At 41.0% G+C, this 17,578-nt stretch overlaps 1 protein-coding gene across 1 annotated transcript in view; it reads right to left on the reverse strand.

Moving 5' to 3' along the window:
• Positions 1-2,391: 2,391 nt before the first annotated feature.
• Positions 2,392-17,578, reverse strand: part of ABCA4 (ATP binding cassette subfamily A member 4) — a 76,798-nt gene continuing 61,611 nt past the window's right edge. The window contains exons 35-49 of the mRNA XM_075711519.1: positions 17,191-17,360; positions 16,030-16,207; positions 14,472-14,587; positions 12,633-12,780; positions 11,066-11,189; positions 10,183-10,312; positions 9,182-9,302; positions 7,823-7,885; positions 7,605-7,711; positions 6,481-6,622; positions 5,791-5,925; positions 4,208-4,311; positions 4,028-4,120; positions 3,449-3,698; positions 2,392-2,514 (exon numbers count right to left, since the gene is read on the reverse strand). Coding sequence (XP_075567634.1) covers positions 2,392-2,514; positions 3,449-3,698; positions 4,028-4,120; positions 4,208-4,311; positions 5,791-5,925; positions 6,481-6,622; positions 7,605-7,711; positions 7,823-7,885; positions 9,182-9,302; positions 10,183-10,312; positions 11,066-11,189; positions 12,633-12,780; positions 14,472-14,587; positions 16,030-16,207; positions 17,191-17,360 — 2,004 coding nt within the window. The remainder of the gene's footprint in view (positions 2,515-3,448; positions 3,699-4,027; positions 4,121-4,207; positions 4,312-5,790; positions 5,926-6,480; positions 6,623-7,604; positions 7,712-7,822; positions 7,886-9,181; positions 9,303-10,182; positions 10,313-11,065; positions 11,190-12,632; positions 12,781-14,471; positions 14,588-16,029; positions 16,208-17,190; positions 17,361-17,578) is intronic.

Consider the following 17,578-nt stretch of genomic DNA (forward strand, 5'->3'; position numbering starts at 1 on the left):
TTAATTTGAATATTGCACGGAACTTCGAGAAGAAAAAGCTCATAAACCTCCTGCCAAATAAGTGAATTAATTTAAAGGATTTTGGTGCATGTTGAATCTCCACTGCTGGGGGAAATTGTATGCACTTGAAAGCTGCACTTCCTCACATTCAAGAATTCTCAACTCAGAAGCACCTTCAAAAAAAATAAGGCTTCATTGCACAGCTGGTAGTCAAAAGCCCCTCCAGTTCACTGTAACCTGATTGACTTAGATTTTCCTGTACTAGTCTATTTAGCTTGATGGATCAGGGATACTGAGAAGTCTGTGCTGAAAAGCAGCTCCAAATTTAGCAGTGGCATTCTGCAAGACGTAAGTAGATTGGAACGAGGACATACCAGCTAACTACTAGAGAGCTCAGCTCAGCCAGCACGGCCAGCTGGCCACAAGAGAGTTGCATGATCTGCCGCCTTTAACTTGAAGAAGAGAGTGTGCTGCCTGGAGGCAGGTGCTTTGTAACAAATAACATTACCAAAGAATATAAATGGTTCCTGGAATAAAGAAATAGGCAATATCTCAAATACCTGATTTGGGTCTAACCCCTAATTTGCCAAAAGAATCGGAAGTACGAAGTATCTGTAGTATTTGTGGATGCAACATCCTGCGTTGTTGGGTTGGTTGGTTTGTTTTTAGTCTTCTTCATTAGTAAATTGCATACTAGTAAATAAGGTTCAGAAGATCTGATCTAAGCTACATCCGTGATATTTGGCCTGTTTTCATATAACAAGTCCTTAGGGTACTAAAGGACCTTTTACCTAGCATTTTATGTCAGCATTCTCCGAATAATTTTTAATACACTTTGTAAATACATGAAATGACTGCTAGTTCTCAGAATGCTAGCTCCCTTCCTATTTTCAGAGCCAGGGAGAAAAATCAGCTACATTTTGGACTTCCTGTGTTTTCTTTTTCACAAGATGTTCAGTGGGACTTAGCTGGATTTTGTGCAAATCTAGTAAAAAAAAAGACTATTGCAATCTATCTGAATGACATTTTAAAGAAGCTATTTTAGAATATGAAGAGAATGCATAGATACTGTTTTGTTTCATGATTAATTTATTTATAATGGATGTATAGAAACATTTTTGCAACTATTTGTAAGGGTGAAATATGCAATAAATTCTAGACTATATTTTGAAATCAGTTGAAATAATTATGGCAAAAGAAGACTACAGCTGGTTGCTGAAGTTTCATAATATTTTGTACAGTAAGAAGCAAGAATGTCCGTATATTTTAAAAAAAAATCTACATCAATTGAAGAAAAAACCTAACAAAGCAAAAATACATGACCCAGATTTTATTTCTGTATAGCATATCTTAGAGAAGATTTCTTCGAAATGGTTAGAGCTGGTAGATAACTGAAGCAATACATCATTACGAATTTGTTTTCAGTACTGTTATTTTCCACTAGTTTAACTGTGAACCAGAGAAAAGAGCTACAGGTCAAATGATTTCCCACTGAGTGCAGTGTGGAGTACAAGCAGGTTGAAATTTTCCTTCTGAGCACAGAGAAAGCATATATGCTATTCACCCTTTACATCCACTTATGGTCCAGTGACAGGAAAGAAGACAAATTTGATCTTGTTTAGCAACAAAGATATCCTTCCAGGCCTCTGTGAGAAAACAAAACTTTTGGCAGATTTGGACATACTCTCTTTCCTTTTAACCTCCATTTTGACATTCTCCTTCTATTTGAGACACTTGAAGATGAGTATGAGATCATTTTCATTAACATTTTTTTTTTTTAAAAGCAAATTTCTTGCCTGGGTCTGAGATCTGAATTAATTCTTCCCATTCTTGCTGAGACAACCGTCTGTTTTCACTGGCAGCCTGGTGAGACAGTGAAGCAGTCTCCCAGCGCTAGCCCCATGAGCCAGCACTGATGTTCTGACCTTGGTAGTCCTGTGTGCTCAGGATGGCAGGAATCCACTTCTGAGCTGGGCAATGCTCTCTGCCTTGGGACCTGTCTGCTGACTGGTAGCAGTTGACTTAAGATTTAAACAAGAAAAACCTATCAGCCTGAAAGGACCAGACAGAGAAACTGTCTTTAATGCTCTTTATATGTCAACAAGGAGGAATGAGACTTCTCTTCTTGTATCTTACAATGAACTTTACGTTAGAGGAAGATTTTGTTTCATAGCAAGGACCTGCCTTTCTTTGACACTTTCAGCATGTAGTGTTCCTGGTAGAGCAGCAGAAGTTGGCTGTTACTGTTGTGAGCGCAGCGCTCAGAGAGGTGCAAAAAAATCAGTGTAATACTGAGTGTGGGAACTTTTGTTTTACCCTCGTACTGCTCTGGTATGGCACATCTGTGCACTGTGCACACTGTGAGCGCTAGTGCCTGTAGGAATGAATAGTCTATGCAACTGCCTGCTGATGCAAAGCAGGGGACACCTTTGCTTCTCGGCTGGCTCCAGCTGCACGGGGATGCAAAGGAATTTCCTCATCCTCCATCTGCTGTTTAGCAAAGTTCACAAAAACCTGTGTGAGGAAAGCAGAAAATGTCACCATCTATCTCATCAACTGAGATGAGTTAGCGGAACATCTGTACATTTGCATCCTCTGGGTCTCTCTGCAGGGAAGAGACAGAAAGGGGAATCCATAGATATGAACTGAACTCAGACACTGCGGGGATCATTAATTCCTTCTTTATTTTGATAAACTCCCTTGCAACTTCCTTCCTTTGGATGCACTTGCTTGCAACTACAATCCTATTTTTAATTAAGCAGGCAATGGGTTCAGCAAGGTTTGCGTGGCTTGCGTAATGTAAGCGAGTTTGGTTTTGATGGGAAGGAGGAGACAGAATATTTTAGTAGGAAGCTGTAAGGCAGCCAGGAATGTCTCTCTAGCATTCCCATCAAAGACAGCTTTGCATATGTGGACCCTCAGCTACGTAGGAAAGCAGTCAGGCAGGGCTCATAGCCTTTAGTAGGTGGCTGTTGCCAACAGTCCCAGCGGACTTCCCAGGTTTTGTGTGTCTAATTGCTCCTATATCAAAGTGCATGACAGAGACGTATAAGCATTTAACTAGATACCACGGTATCGCTGACACAACACAGTCCAAATCTCTTATTTAAAATAAAACGTTATTCCCAGCTCAGCAAGCCTCATTCTGAATAGCTGACCTTGCTCAGACTGCAGCTCCTGAAGAAATGGGTTGTGTGAATTCTGGCATCTGGGATACACTGTCTTACCAGCTTTCAAATGGCACCTCTTTACACAAGGAGTTAGTTACAGATTTTGTATCTGATATACCCTCCTTGATGAGGGGTCTGGGAATTTTGCCTGAGAAAGAAGTACAAGATAATTCTCTACTCTGAACAGTTTGGTCCTGCAGTTGTTTGGATGCATCCCCATTGCATAGCCTGTCTGGTGAGAATTAGGCACTCTCATAGATGCTTTATTTTTTACTTACCTGATCTAAAGTTGTTTGAGACACGGAATATTCTTCAATATGCAAGTTTTCCTTATTGGAGATTATTAACCGAAAAATCTTAGCCAGAGAGGAGGAGCAAATCTGATACTGCAGCATGTTGTAGTGTTTCTCTCTCTGTAAACTCCCGGGGAAGTTCATGCGTATGAATTGCTCAGCGGGCGTGGGATCTGGCGGCAGCCCAGACTTTGGAGCTTTGATTTTCAGAGTGACAATGTAGCCATCTCCAAACCTGGGAAGCACATGTGGATTTGGGAATTGGATGAAGAGATGGTTTCATTGCTCAGGAAGGAAATTCATTTTCAGCAGCTATGAAAACATTAACCATATCTGAAAGATAATGCATAAGATCTAGCTTTGTAGGAAGCTCTGCATTTGCCCTGCAGAAGTGGTGTGTAGCACAACAGAGTCGAAATGAGGTCTGCTCGAATTGTCCAGGATACCACAGAGCATACTCTGTGGTCTGGGTCTGCTTAAACAACACCTCTTCAGATTGGATTGCTGTATTAAGAACACTAAGTTTTCACATTAAAAAAAACACCGTAAAAATACTCTACTTACTTGTATTTTAGCTGCTGAATTGTGCCCAGGCATTTGAAGGTACCTTTTACCATGATGGCTAAACGAGTACAGAGGGCTTCACATTCTTCCATACTTTCAAAACAGAGAACAGATATTTGAGACAAAAGCCAGCAGATGAACTTCAGCTACTCTGGGATTCTGAATTCTAACTCTTTGTACCTGTGTGAGGTTAGAACCACAGCTCGCCCATCTCTGAGCACGCTGACAATGGAGTCCCACAGGAGCCGCCGGGACTGAGGGTCCATTCCAGTAGTTGGTTCATCCTGTAAGGGAAATGTTAAGACAATCAGAGTCAGAGAAACAAATAAGAAAATCTATTTAGAATGAAGTCATTGTGCGTTTGGGCCTTAGCACAGAGCTGCTTCCCTACTGAAATCTGTGCCTTGAGAAAGCACACGCACCTTGAGAAGTGTATGAGTGAATGGGTACTCATGTGCTAATGTACTTACTGCACAAAGCAGTAGGGAAACAAGTACAAGAAACTGCAGGTAAGGATATAACGCTGTCTGCGTAGGGCCCAGCTCCAGGGAAGGGAATGCAGTGACCATTACGACAAAGGCAGTCCCCAGTCTAGGGTCTTAGACATCAAAAACGTAAGCAATTGTGATACCCCATTATAAAAACATTTAGGACCCAAAATAGAAATAAATGGAAAGAGGCTCATGCAAGTAGCAGTTACATCAAATTGCGTCAAGTTTGGCTCCCATGTTTTGGCGGACATTAGAGATGTAGGTCAATACACTGGAGAAACAAAGAAAAGAATCTTATATCTATAATACTAGCTTTAAGACAGAGATGGACACTTTGTATAAAATATTCCTTACCTGGGGCAACAGCTCGTGTAAGAGGAGAGTGAGTTCTCCCCATGTAACCTTCTTTCTTACATAAACATAGAGGACATTTCTCAACCCAAGAAGCTAGTGAGGTCACCCTGATTTACACCAACTAAGGATCTGGTCCTGCATAAATCAGTTAACCCAGTTAGTAACAAAAAATTTTTAAAAATCTTGGAGAAAAAAATTTTCATTCAACATTTTGTCCTAAGAAATTATGAAAAAACATTTTATCTGGCTGTTTACTATGTACAGGCAGAATACATGTAAAGGCATATGAAATGGCACAAGGAACCATGCTATTAAAATGTTATTAAAATGTTTATTTTTAGCCTACAAATTAAGGTGGTACAGTGCAATCTAAATAAAGAATTTTTGTAGTAATTGCATTTAGAATTTCCCTTGAGATATGCGATTATCTGATAACATGGTATTTGATGAGAACTACCTTTCAGAATTTGTATAGTTTAGTCTAAATTTGTATAATTTATTCCAAAGATATTAAAGGCTGCAAAAGGGTAGCTATCTTCCTCTGTTCTGCTGGTTAAAGCAGCAAGGTATGTGTCATAAGATCATCTTTTACATGAGTGGTTATACTCTGACAAGAAAAGGCAGACTGAAACCAAACATGGATTTAAATTCAGATTTGTCTGGATTATAGATTTTATCTCAGATGATTCTTTGTTGAAGATCTTTCTTTCATAATCACTTGGGGTCCACTGAAAACATAGTTATGCATCCCAGTCTATCCCTGAGATTAAAGAACTCAAAATTACATTGAAGTAGATGTAAGTTGCGGGCAGAAAGGAGCTTGCAGGACTGTCATAAACATCCTTGTACCTCTTTAGCACGTAGTTTTACAAGATGCTATATTGAACTAGCACAGAGCTATGTTACCGTGACGCTTACTAGCAAGACGAGTGGTGGGCAGCCTATCAGCGCAATGGCAGTGGAGAGCTTGCGCTTGTTGCCGCCACTGTAGGTGCCAGCCGGGTGGTCTGCATACATCGGAAGTCCCAGCTTCTGGATGCCCCATTCAGCAACCTGTGGGAAAGGCAGTCTTTTTCACACAGCAGCTAATGCACAACAGACGGGATTGCTGATCCATCCCTCTTCTGGCAGAGATATGGGGTTTAGCACATTCATTTTAGAACTGGAGCAGGGGAGTCCAAAAAATTTGTGATGATGAGGGGAATTCTAACACTTGAGGGAAAGCCATAAACCAGCCTCAGCTGTAGGCTTCCTATCTGTCCAAGAATTTAAATTATTTTCTTCTGGAATCTTCTTCATGTTTTCTTTCGTATACATAAACAACTTTAAAGACAAGACTAAAACAGCAGCCAGTGCAGTTCCGAGTCATAGCAATCACATCTTTAGCCTTCCACAGTTGGGGCCACAGTTTTGCAAGTACTGTTAATGTCATTTGTTAGTGCAGTCTTGTAGTTAACTGTCCAAATGACAGGAACCACTCTCAGGACTTCCACGCACAGAATGGCAAGCCCACTTTGGAAATTCTGGCCCTTGACAGGTTAGAAACCCAGTTAATCATCACAAATATTCACTGTAACTATGTATAAGTCAAAAGCAAGAATGCTTTACCCTCTTGATTTCCTCTGCTGGAACCCCCCGCAGGCGTGCATATAAGTAGAGATGTTCTCGGCCTGTGAGCAGGTCATCAATGGCATCAAACTGAGGGCAGTACCCCATGTTTTGATGGACATTAGAAATGTGGGTCAATACACTGGAGAAACAAAGAAAAGAATCTTATATCTATAATACTCACTTTAAAATAAGAGATGGACCCTTCAGATAAAGTCTTTTTATGCTGGGGCAACAACTCTTGTAAGAAGAGAATGAATTCTTCCTGATACAACATCCTACTAAAATATCTGTCTGTACAGAAAAGCAAGGAATATGTTCTCATTTAAGTCAGCTCAGTCCTAGTTAAGAGTGTAAGCCCATTTTCCCTCACGCATTTTCCTGTTTAAGTACAGCCTAACTTAACGAGAAGTTCTTTGAACAGCCACTCAGATCATATTTTTTGTAAATGGTGTTTATTTCTAGAAGAAAGAAATCGGTCAAATTCATCTCAGCATGGTCACTGGGAACAGACAGGCAAGACATAAGGCTAACACTTTGTTGGTAGTAATAGCTGGAGAAGTACAGAATCACAGAACGGTTGAGGTTGGAAGGGAGGTCATCTTGTCCACCCTGCTCAAGCAGGGCCACCTAGAGTAGGTTGCCCAGGACCACGTCTTGGCAGCAAAACAGCTATTGTTCAAATCCCATCAACGGACAAAGAATCAAATCCCAACTACACCTAACAAACGAAGACACACAACCTGGAACTAAACTAATGGAAGTGACTACCAGATCACACTGTATTTACTTAGAACTTTATGCCAGCACTGTGTAAACAAAGGTGCTAGAAACAGCCAGAGAAAAGGCCCAAAGCTCAAAGTACCCTGTTGGACTGGTTATCTCACGTTTGCGAGCTCCTGCCGTGAGATCTGATTGCCTTGTCCCACTGTTAGCATCACTATAACTTACCCACAGATTTTACAATAGAGTATTAAAAGTATAAAGCGCCAGTGTGTGTTAGCTGTGGTCTCTCTCAGTGCCACAGAACTGGAAAAGGGCTGCTGGGTCATTGGGACTATGATCTGGGCAGTTCTACCCCGGCAAAAGGACTATCACAGTTTGGGGTTTTTTTAGGTACTTACCTATTGCCAGCCACTACAGCATCTCCAGATGTCACGTCAGTATCTCCAGTCAGCATTTTGAACGTTGTTGTTTTGCCAGCACCATTCACTCCCAAAAGACCAAAGCACTAAATTACAAAATTTATCACATTCTTTAGTATTTCCAACTTGCAAATCAGCAGGGGCGTGAAATCTGGACTGATCCATGGAATGTAAGCTAGTGTTATTGAACAACCTACCTCTCCGGGACGGATGCCAACACAGAGTCTGTCCACTGCAGGCTTGTGCCTACCTGCATAAATCTAAATTGACAGAAAAAAAAAAAAAGAAAAATCCTATTTCAAGACATCTACAGCAAAGAAAGTAATCTGAATTTTTTAGTTTAATGTTGTTGGGATGAGGCAATTTTAGAAGCAAGACAGGAGTAAATAAAAAACTAAAAAGAAAGAGTAAGCATTCTACAACATCAGACATTTAGTTACATTAAGTAAATTCATAACGACCCCTAAAAATACCAATTTTTCTGCATGCAGCCTTTTACTTCATATCTTTAGCACTAGGAGACAGACCTGATGCTTTGCTGGGACAAAGTACCTCTGACATATCATAGAATCATAGAATCATAGAATCATCTAGGTTGGAAAAGACCTTTAAGATCATCCAGTCCAACCATTAACCTACACTACCAAGCCCACCTAAACCAATCAAGGGTAGACTAGACTAAACCATGTCCCAAAGTGCCATGTCTACCCGTTTTTTGAACACTGCCAGGGATGGGGACTCCACCACCTCTCTGGGCAGCCTGTTCCAATGCTTGACCACCCTTTCCGTAAAGAAATTTTTCCTAATTTCCAGCCTAAACCTCCCCTGGTGCAGCTTGAGCCCATTTCCTCTCGTCCTATCGCTAGCTACTTGGGAGAAGAGCCCAACACCCACCTCACTACTACCTCCTTACAGGTAGTTGTAGAGAGCGATGAGGTCTCCCCTCAGCCTCCTCTTCTCCAGGCTAAACAACCCCAGTTCCCTCAAACCAAAGTGGAACAATACAGCAAGATAGTCTGGAGAATGGCACTCTAGTCCTCTATTCATGAGATCCCAGCAATGTGTGCGATCTTTGTATTTCTGTAGCTCAAGCTTGCATGCATTCTGATAGCATAACTCAGATGCCTTCAATGTTTGGAAAGAAGGTAAATTAACAATACTGTAGCCCTCAATGTGAAAGCAACCAAACGGTTAACTTGAGATTGAAACTCACCTATGGAAAAAACAGCATTGTAGAAGAAAAGACTAGTAGTAGAAATGAACACTCAATAGATAACAGTCATGTCAGACTATGTGAGGTTAAAAAAAAAAAAAACAAAACCCAAACCTCAAGCAGAGACAGTTGCACTGTCCTTGCTGGACTTCCCTGTGGTTTGATTTCTAACCAAAGGAAATAGCCAAGTAACATGCAAAGCCTTGACTTCTAAAATGTTTGTTATCTTCTAAGGCACAAGGTTGATTTTGATAACAATACCGTCTCAATTCACAGCTGAAATACATTCTGAAAGAATAAATTTACACTAGACTAACTTGTTTCGTTCTTCTCAACATATTACCTTGGTCAGTTCTTGTAATTCTAAGATATCTGTTTTGTTCCCTCCATTCATAATTCTTTCTCTTTCTTCTGCAACATCCTCATCTTCATCAATAATAGGTGCCATGGCAGTCTCAGCAAACCTGGAAAAACCCAAGAGATTGCTTGCAGAAACAATGAGTTGCTCTGAGTGCAGTTAGAATAACAGCGTGAAACAATGGCTAATCAATTGCCGAAAGTGCGACTGGTGGAAGCAGTGGGATTGAAGCTTCACAATGTGACATTCCTGCGGCTGGGAGGATCCCTGACCTACGAAAGTTAATCGCTAAACATGAAGAAGGGAGGAAATGGCTTGCTCAAAAGAGTGTGCTTTGTCAGCCACTGATGTGACATAACCTGCCCCTCAGCCACAGCTTTCGCTGTTTGGCTGCTCTTCAGTAGCTGATGATCGTCCTTCTACAGATCTTTTGAGTAGACCTCCCTGTAAGCCAGTATTTCCATAACTGTACCAATTAGTACGCTTGTTGGCAATGTCGAACAGGAGTGAATGACCCACTCGCACCTGGGAGGTCGCTGCTTTCATTGAGATACAGGCACATTTGTAAAGCAGAGAGGGGAAGCTTGCACAGCGTCCAGGCTGCAACTTGTGCAATGGACTAGAATTCCTGCCTTGGGATGTCAGGCTAGTACCTCCTGCCAGTACTTAGGACACTACAAACTTTCCAAGTCATTTTATAATCTTGCTATTACAGTGTCTTAATCTAAAAAAAATTACATTGAAGTCTTAATTCAAGAAAACTCACTTCTTTAATAACATATTCTTAAATGTTGTTAAGATAATGCACATTTGTAAATGCTTTCTTGAACCAGGATATCAACAAATTAAGATGAAATCAGGTAAGTAAACAGAAAAAAAAAAAGCTGAAAAATGAAAAATTCAGAGAAAAAGAAAAAAGAGGGACATAGAGAACAACAAAGACATGCTGTTAATAAAGGAACATTAGTACAAGCTTTCAGACGTACCATCTTGTGGAGAACAAACGGTGCTGCATAAGGAGATTCAGAATGAAGAATGCAACCCCTTGAACAGCCATGGCAACCAGGTTCTTTCCAACAAAGTCCCACTGAAAAGGATTGGAAACATGCTCCTCACCTTCAGAGAAAGCACCAGAAAGCAAGGTGAAATACTGCTGAAACAAAACACTGCTCCTAAGAACAAAAGGCATAATCATAATGGTTTGGGATGAAAATCTGTACTTTATTTGATCATGATCAGGCAATGTCTCAATTTTCCAGTATCTTATAAAGATTCTTAAGAAAATACACTCCAACCTCAGCTGCTGCATGGGAGCAAAAACGAATATAAGCTCTCTGAATATGCACTAATTTGGATACCATAACATGAAATTTGCATGGATTAAGTGAAAGACATACATTTTCTGAATAAAACCAGATGAGTTCTGCTATATGACTATTTGTTTAATAAGAAGTTGTATGATATCAAAGACAGCCACATCCCAAGAGGATGCATTTGAAGAACAGTAGCCACTTTAAGCATAACATGAGGGACGCCAAAGTATTCAAATGAAATGAAATAATACGTCCTACTGTAACGATCTAAGGACTTCAGAACAAATAATAAAAAGACACCAGAGTCTGGCACTGAACAAATGGGTTCATTTCCAATACAGACTACTGGTTGGGCTGTAGACTTCTGGCAGCTGTATCAGCAGCTGTGGTTCCTTCAGAGAGGTTGAACTTTCATACTCCTCATCCACCTGATGATGTGAAAGGGGAGAAGTTCAGAAACAGCCACTAATTTTCCAAGATAACGCTTCCAACCATGTCATCCAAGGTCAGGAGATGTGACACTGACAAAATGTGTTGCTTATTGGCTCTTACTTACCAAATCGGGCATATACTTCAGTCACAGCCTGGCTCATGGCCAAGTCAATGAGTCCACGGCCCAAGCAAAAATGTGGGAAGACAATCAGCACATTTTTCAATGTTTTATTAAACTTCAGCAAAGACTATAAGAAACAGAAACAACATGATAAACAGTTGAGACCGGACTAATTTAAGAAAACATAGCAACATGAGTGAAAAGTTCTTTGTCATGTCAGAGAAACTGGATGTTCTGTGTTCTTACAACAGAGAAAACAGAGCAGTTATCAAGTTACACCCAAAGCGTTTGCAGCCTAGAATGCAGCACAGCAGAATGCTGGCATACGCTGCACCAGACAAGGAGCTTGTGAAAACCTGTCAGTGGGGAGGGAAATTGATCTTTGTAATGAAGTATTTATTTCTGTAGCAGAGGTAACATGTAATTCTGGTGTCAGCTATTATAAACAACAACCGTAAGCAACAAGAAAGAGTGGTATTTTTCTCTCGTAACATCTTTATTTATAGCTGGAATATTTCCATTATCAGGACTGCCAAAATATTGAGAAGTACCAGTGCCTGGGCATAACTACACAGTAGACTTCGGTGAGACGTGGAGATACCCAAACCAGCGTAAGTGCTGGTAGCAGTCTAGCTGCACCACCGCTGACTCCAGAGAAGGGCAATTTTCCCTCTGGAGACACAGTACTTGCAAGGGAGACATATTCTCAAAGACAACAATACTGGCCTGCTGTCCCACAGACTGAATGGCACTAGAGTGAACCCTGCCCTATCAAGAAGCACAGCTGAGAATGCAGGAACACCAGGGACAGAAAGTATTGTAAAGCTGGCCCTTGAAACCAAGATCTGTTTCTCCTTCCTGGCAAACAACAACGCTTGATCAGCACATGGCATTTGAAAATGCACTATCCGTAATGATAGCTAATTGGATTGCTGTCAGATATAGAAAGGGCGTCACTCTCAGGGCCAGAGTATCAGCAACTGTAGAGGTGGTAGTAGTAGTGCATACAAGCCAACAGTGTTTTATAAACTGATCTCTTAGCCTTTCTAAGAACTAATTTTGGCACTCACTGTATTCTGCCTATTCTTGTACTTTCTCTCACCTTCCTGGTGGTGTTAAACCATTTTGGGGAAATTCTCAAAATGCTACTATAAGCAGAACATCTCCTCTAACACAATGACTCGCAGGAGTAAGGGTCTGTCTTTCCTTCGTGGTGACTCTATGATTCTCTACCATCTGCCTCTTCCTGTACAGCCCAAGCTGCAGAAGCAGGCACAAAGTGCCATGTCCCCTCCTCCCCAACTGTGACGGTGTACAGAAGTTTGCTCATAGGGATGAAAAACACTCCATGTCATTCCTTGTGCGTGTAGCCCAAGATACCAATTGCCCTGAGTCACTTCTCTGGGTTATTCTGCTCACCTGTCCCTGCAGTTACTCAGCAAGTTCCCCACTCATTTACTGCCAGAAAAAATGGCAAGGTAGAAAAAGACAGTTACTGTTAGAGATGGTTGAGCTTGGATACCCTTCGCACAGCTCTATAAAACCAGGTGTCAACAAAAACATTACTTACCAGGTTATTTTCAAATAACTCCAGGATGAATGTAATGGCACTGCTGTTGATCCCCACAAAGAGGTTAATACAAGACAACGCAACATAAGCAGTGCTCGGGACGCTGAAGAAAGAAGCAGCAGGGTACATCATGGGAATTACTGCCCATCTGCACGCAAAAGATAGAAAAACTATGATAACAGCTTCTCAGTATTCGCATGTCAGTTGGCCTAAAGAAAACACAAAGTTGAGCTTTCTTCTCATCCCAAGTGTAATGAAATGGTGTCACCAACCACAGATGCCATTACAGTATTCTTTCCCTGGTTACTAGATAAAGAAGTTTCTTCTGCTTAGTGTTTTTTGCTGTTAAAATGCAGGGCAATAACAACTGCTAAAATGAAGAAAACTTAATGCTTCCAAGGTTATCACCACCCCAGGTATCCTTGCACATCTCACTGCATTGTATATCAGGAGGGAGAAACAAATGTTAGATAAAGCAGATACGATGTACTGCTTTGCTAGGTACTCCTCAGCCTTTGGAACTGTCCAGAGAAATCAGAAACTCTGTAAATTTTGATAGTGTTTGTTTACTCCTGATTTGGAGCTTCCTGGGCCATGATTTCTGGGTGATAGTAAATGCACATGTGGCAGCACAAGAGGCATTCCTCTGGAATAAACTTACAATGCTTAGCAACAATCAGTCTGATTAGGAAAAATTCAGTAACAACCACCTGAACTACTTAACAGGACAACACATGTGGTCAGAAAGAATCATCCTAAGTTTCCCATTGTGACTGCAGCTGGACTCAAGAGCTAATATATGATTCTATGAATTTACCTTCCTTTTCGTTTTTTACTTTGAGTAGCAAATTATGAAATTACTATTGAAGTGACTGCCATGTGATTATATTTTTTCTGAAAATTTCATTTTGGTAGATGCTTTAAAATACACAAAGACATTTTAAATGTACATCCACACAGCCATGAATTACTGTATTTTAAAAAAATATAGAGAGCCATAGACAACTTATTAAAGATGCCACTATTGCACTTTAAAAAGATGTAATGAAAAATTAAACCAAACAAACATTCTGATAGCATTTTTCAACTGTGGGTATTTTACAGAGATTAAATGATGATAATGCTTTGCATTTTCTGAGGATTTTCATTCAAAGAACATGAAAATGTCAGAAAATTAAAGGTAGTCTGCCCAGAAAAGAACCGTTCCCTCTTAGGCTTAATTTGTGATACGCACAGGAGGCTGTGAAAAGCTTAATTTCTTTCTTTAACTCTAGAAATAGATCCGGTCCATCATTTTGCCTAGACTACATCAGCTGCAGGGCTACTGGGAATATGATTTTATAGATAAAAATATATGAACACTAATTAAATGAGAGAAAGTGAATTTCAGTCAGCCTGATAAAATGCCCTCTTGCCAATACAAATGCTCATTAGAAGTTAAAAAAAGTGTTGATGGCTCAGTACTCTCTGCTGTTGGGTTAAATGCTGAAAGTTATTTTAGTATTGGCTGTCAATAAGGCAAACGAACAACCACTAAATTCCTACACAATGTACATATCAGAAAGCAGCAAACCAAACAAATATATTTTCCTCTAAGAATCACATTTCATGCTCAAAAATGTAAGGCAGTGACAAAAAGAAAAAATCTCCTTTACAGCATGTGGCCAGACAGTGTGTAAATATCCTGGAGCAGGGACAGAATCCAGTTCTAACCTGTATTGTACCCACTCAGTTTTATTTTTTAAAGCTGGATTTCACTAAGTACCGAGCTCTATAACATGAAATCATTTCCATGTAAAATACAGGGCCCCACATGCAGGAACAACCTTGAACACTCACCCGTACAGAAGCAGCAAGGCAACAAGCACAGGGAGATTAGTCGGAGAAGTGTATGCTTTCTTGTTGAATCCAATGAATATAACCACAACCATCCCAGCACTCAGTGCATAATTCACCTGCCACATCACAGGGTGAAGATCAGTGTGTAAGACCTGAGAAGGTCTGCAAACATATCCAGATCCTGCACATTATTCCAAAAGGATTTTGCATTGAGGAACACTGGAATTTATGAGCTAGACTAGTCATGCTCAAGCTTTTGGATCAATGGGTCCCTCGCAGCACTCGACAGTTTTATGAGACATCTTTTATCAGACTGTTCATCAAAAATACAACATATATTGTTGTTTCTTAGATTATGGTCTGGGAGCCAATTATTTCGTGGTCCTGCTGGCAGGCTGCCCACAGAAAGAGGCCGTGGGTATGCAAGGGAAGTGCAGTTTCTGGTGACGCAAAGGCTGTGTAGGAGGGAAAAAGCTAGTTACTTGAGCCACATTCTGGGGAGGAGGCTAAAGTGAGTATGCTTGGCCACTGCTCTTCTGAATTTCTCTGTTCAGCATTAGTAGCAGCAGTCTACTGCGATGCACAGAGCTCCCCACGCAGAATGGAAGGTGGCATTTCACGGAACAGCTAACACCAATTAATACCTTTGCATCATGCTGTCAGGGGCCACGGCCAAGCAGAATTCCTGTCAAGGAAGCTGCTGGGAGGCTGCTGTGACAAGCAGGGGACAGGAACTCAGAGACCTGCTTCTTTTCCCTCATTTACTAAATTAATGCTTTGCTTTACCTTGTCCTGAAAGAGCACCTTCCAAAGCCTGAAGAGTTTTGGGCTTTTCAATTATTTCAATTTTTTTCTTTTTAATTTTTTCAATTCCATGTTCATGCTTTTCTTATTGCATCAGCCCTTCGCCACTCTCCTTGTTGAGAAGGCATGGCTACAAAACAAGCTCCTTGCTGTGCCTCAACCAGGCAAAGAATTTGCTCCTTTGTGACAAAGTGGCCTGAGGAGTAATGGGAAGGTAGCTGAGCCCTGTCTAAGCAAGCTTGGGCCTGTGGTCTAAACCCTTTTGGAACAACACAGCAAACATGATTCAGTGACCTAAACAGATACATCTATGTCATTTTAGACACGCTAGAGTATTTTGTCTGGCCTCCAGCTACTGTTCTAGCAGCCTGTGAATCTCCCACTTAGATTTCTTGAATATCTTGAAAGACATTATGGTTCTTCTAGAGGGCAGGAGTGACTAGCATCAGGCAGCTGGGCTTTCCCCTGCTATGGTAAGTTGTATTTTATTATACATTCAGCTGTAAGGACTGGAAACCCTAAGATTACAACAATTTCAGCTTCATTAGTCAACTATAATGAGCTGTGCACCTGGCTTAATTTCTACATCTGTAGTTAGCTAGGAGGTCAAATCCTTAGCAAGCTCTCTGAGAAACACAGAAATGAATGCTTTGCAATGCTCAGAATCACCTTCACTCAGCTCACAGATCAGTGCCCAGTTCATGCAAACCCAGGAATAATTGCAGGCTATGAAATCAGATCAGCAGTTACTCACTATGTCCCACATGAAGTTAGTTAGCCAGTAGACCGCAGGGCTCACACCGCTGACAAACTGTAGATGCTTGGCTTTTGTTACACGTTCTTGAATCAGGTATAAAACAAAACTAGCTGGTATAAAGGACATGGCAAAAATCACACAGATGGCAACAACAGCATCCACTGAAGTGGTCAGCCTAAAACAGAGCATGAGAAGTGACTGTGAGCAAGGGAATGGACGCAACACAGCACTATATTAGCATTTGGGGAATCTGGAGGGAATTTTAAGATCTAGAAGTAGCAAGTTATTTTGTAAGTAGAAGACTCTTCCAATTTCAATATGCACTAGTGTATTTTCCCAAGTTGTGTTGGGGACTGTAGCTGACAAATATGGATGTTGGTGGCACCATTCCCTAACTTTTTACGTGCCTTCATTCTCTGGAACAGTTCAACTCCTACCTATATCTCAATTTGACAGCCTTTCCTGTATGGTGTGTCTCAAACTAGACATTAAGGCACAATAGCTGAAGTGCTCTGGGAACTGGGAAAAGAGGGACTCAAAGAGGCAAGCTGCAGACAGTGAGACGAAGCGCAGATCTTGCCTCTGTGCTAAGGCAGAAGTTTTCAGTTTCACTGACTTCTGAACTTAATAGGAGACATGAGTGGGAAGTTATGTCTTCTTAGGAGTGTCTTTTTCAAGAAATTATGGCTTTTAGATTCTGGAATACACCAACCCTACTACATGCCATTGAAAATCTACCTGTGTGCTGTCCTTGGCACCAAGACAGAGGTTGTTGACTACTGCCTACCTGTAGTCAATTAAGGACAATTTCTGATTCCTTTTTTTCATTATGATCTCTGTGTTAGTTCACAAGAAGATCTATTGGCTTTGGAACAGAAGACTTCAGAATCTTTGTGCTTGGGAATCAACAGAAACATGTAATCAGGTATAACCAATGGTCATAGCTCCTACATGGGATGGGAATGAACTCATAGGAATATAATGAGACAGAAAAGAATAGATTGTGTATCTAATTCTTGATTAGAATAAAACTTCAGGGAAAGGCCTCCACCTTCTGTCAACTGAACTATTTCTCCTCAGAGTGCAAGTACACTGAAGGTGGTAAGCTGCCAGGAGAGGGAGGGCTAAAAGCCAGCAGCAGAGCACAGGCAGACTTACACAGTGACTTCAGAGAGCTGCTCCTTAGTGAGGTTCAGAGGATGGTTTATAGCAGTGATCCCATATTCCTCAGGGGCTTGGCCAGTCCGCAGGTTAGCTCTAAGGATTGCATTATTGGCTACATTAAGGAAACTAACCATAGCATGCCAGCCTTTATTGTTAAACCACACCTAAAAGAGTCAGAAAGCACAGATTCATTTAAGAAGCCTTCAGTAATAACCCTGAGCTGCAGGAGAAAACTTGGCTGCCTTTTATCTACTTTGGTGGGCACTGTCAGCAGGGAAGAATCCAGCTCCAGGAATTCGTAGCTCCTAGGCAGAGTCCAGCAGGAGGAGCTCACATACTATGCTTTTAAAAGGGCTGGACAACCACTGTCAAGGGATTTTAT

Source organism: Pelecanus crispus, chromosome 5, assembly GCF_030463565.1.
Source record: "Pelecanus crispus isolate bPelCri1 chromosome 5, bPelCri1.pri, whole genome shotgun sequence".
Lineage (NCBI taxonomy): Eukaryota > Metazoa > Chordata > Aves > Pelecaniformes > Pelecanidae > Pelecanus > Pelecanus crispus.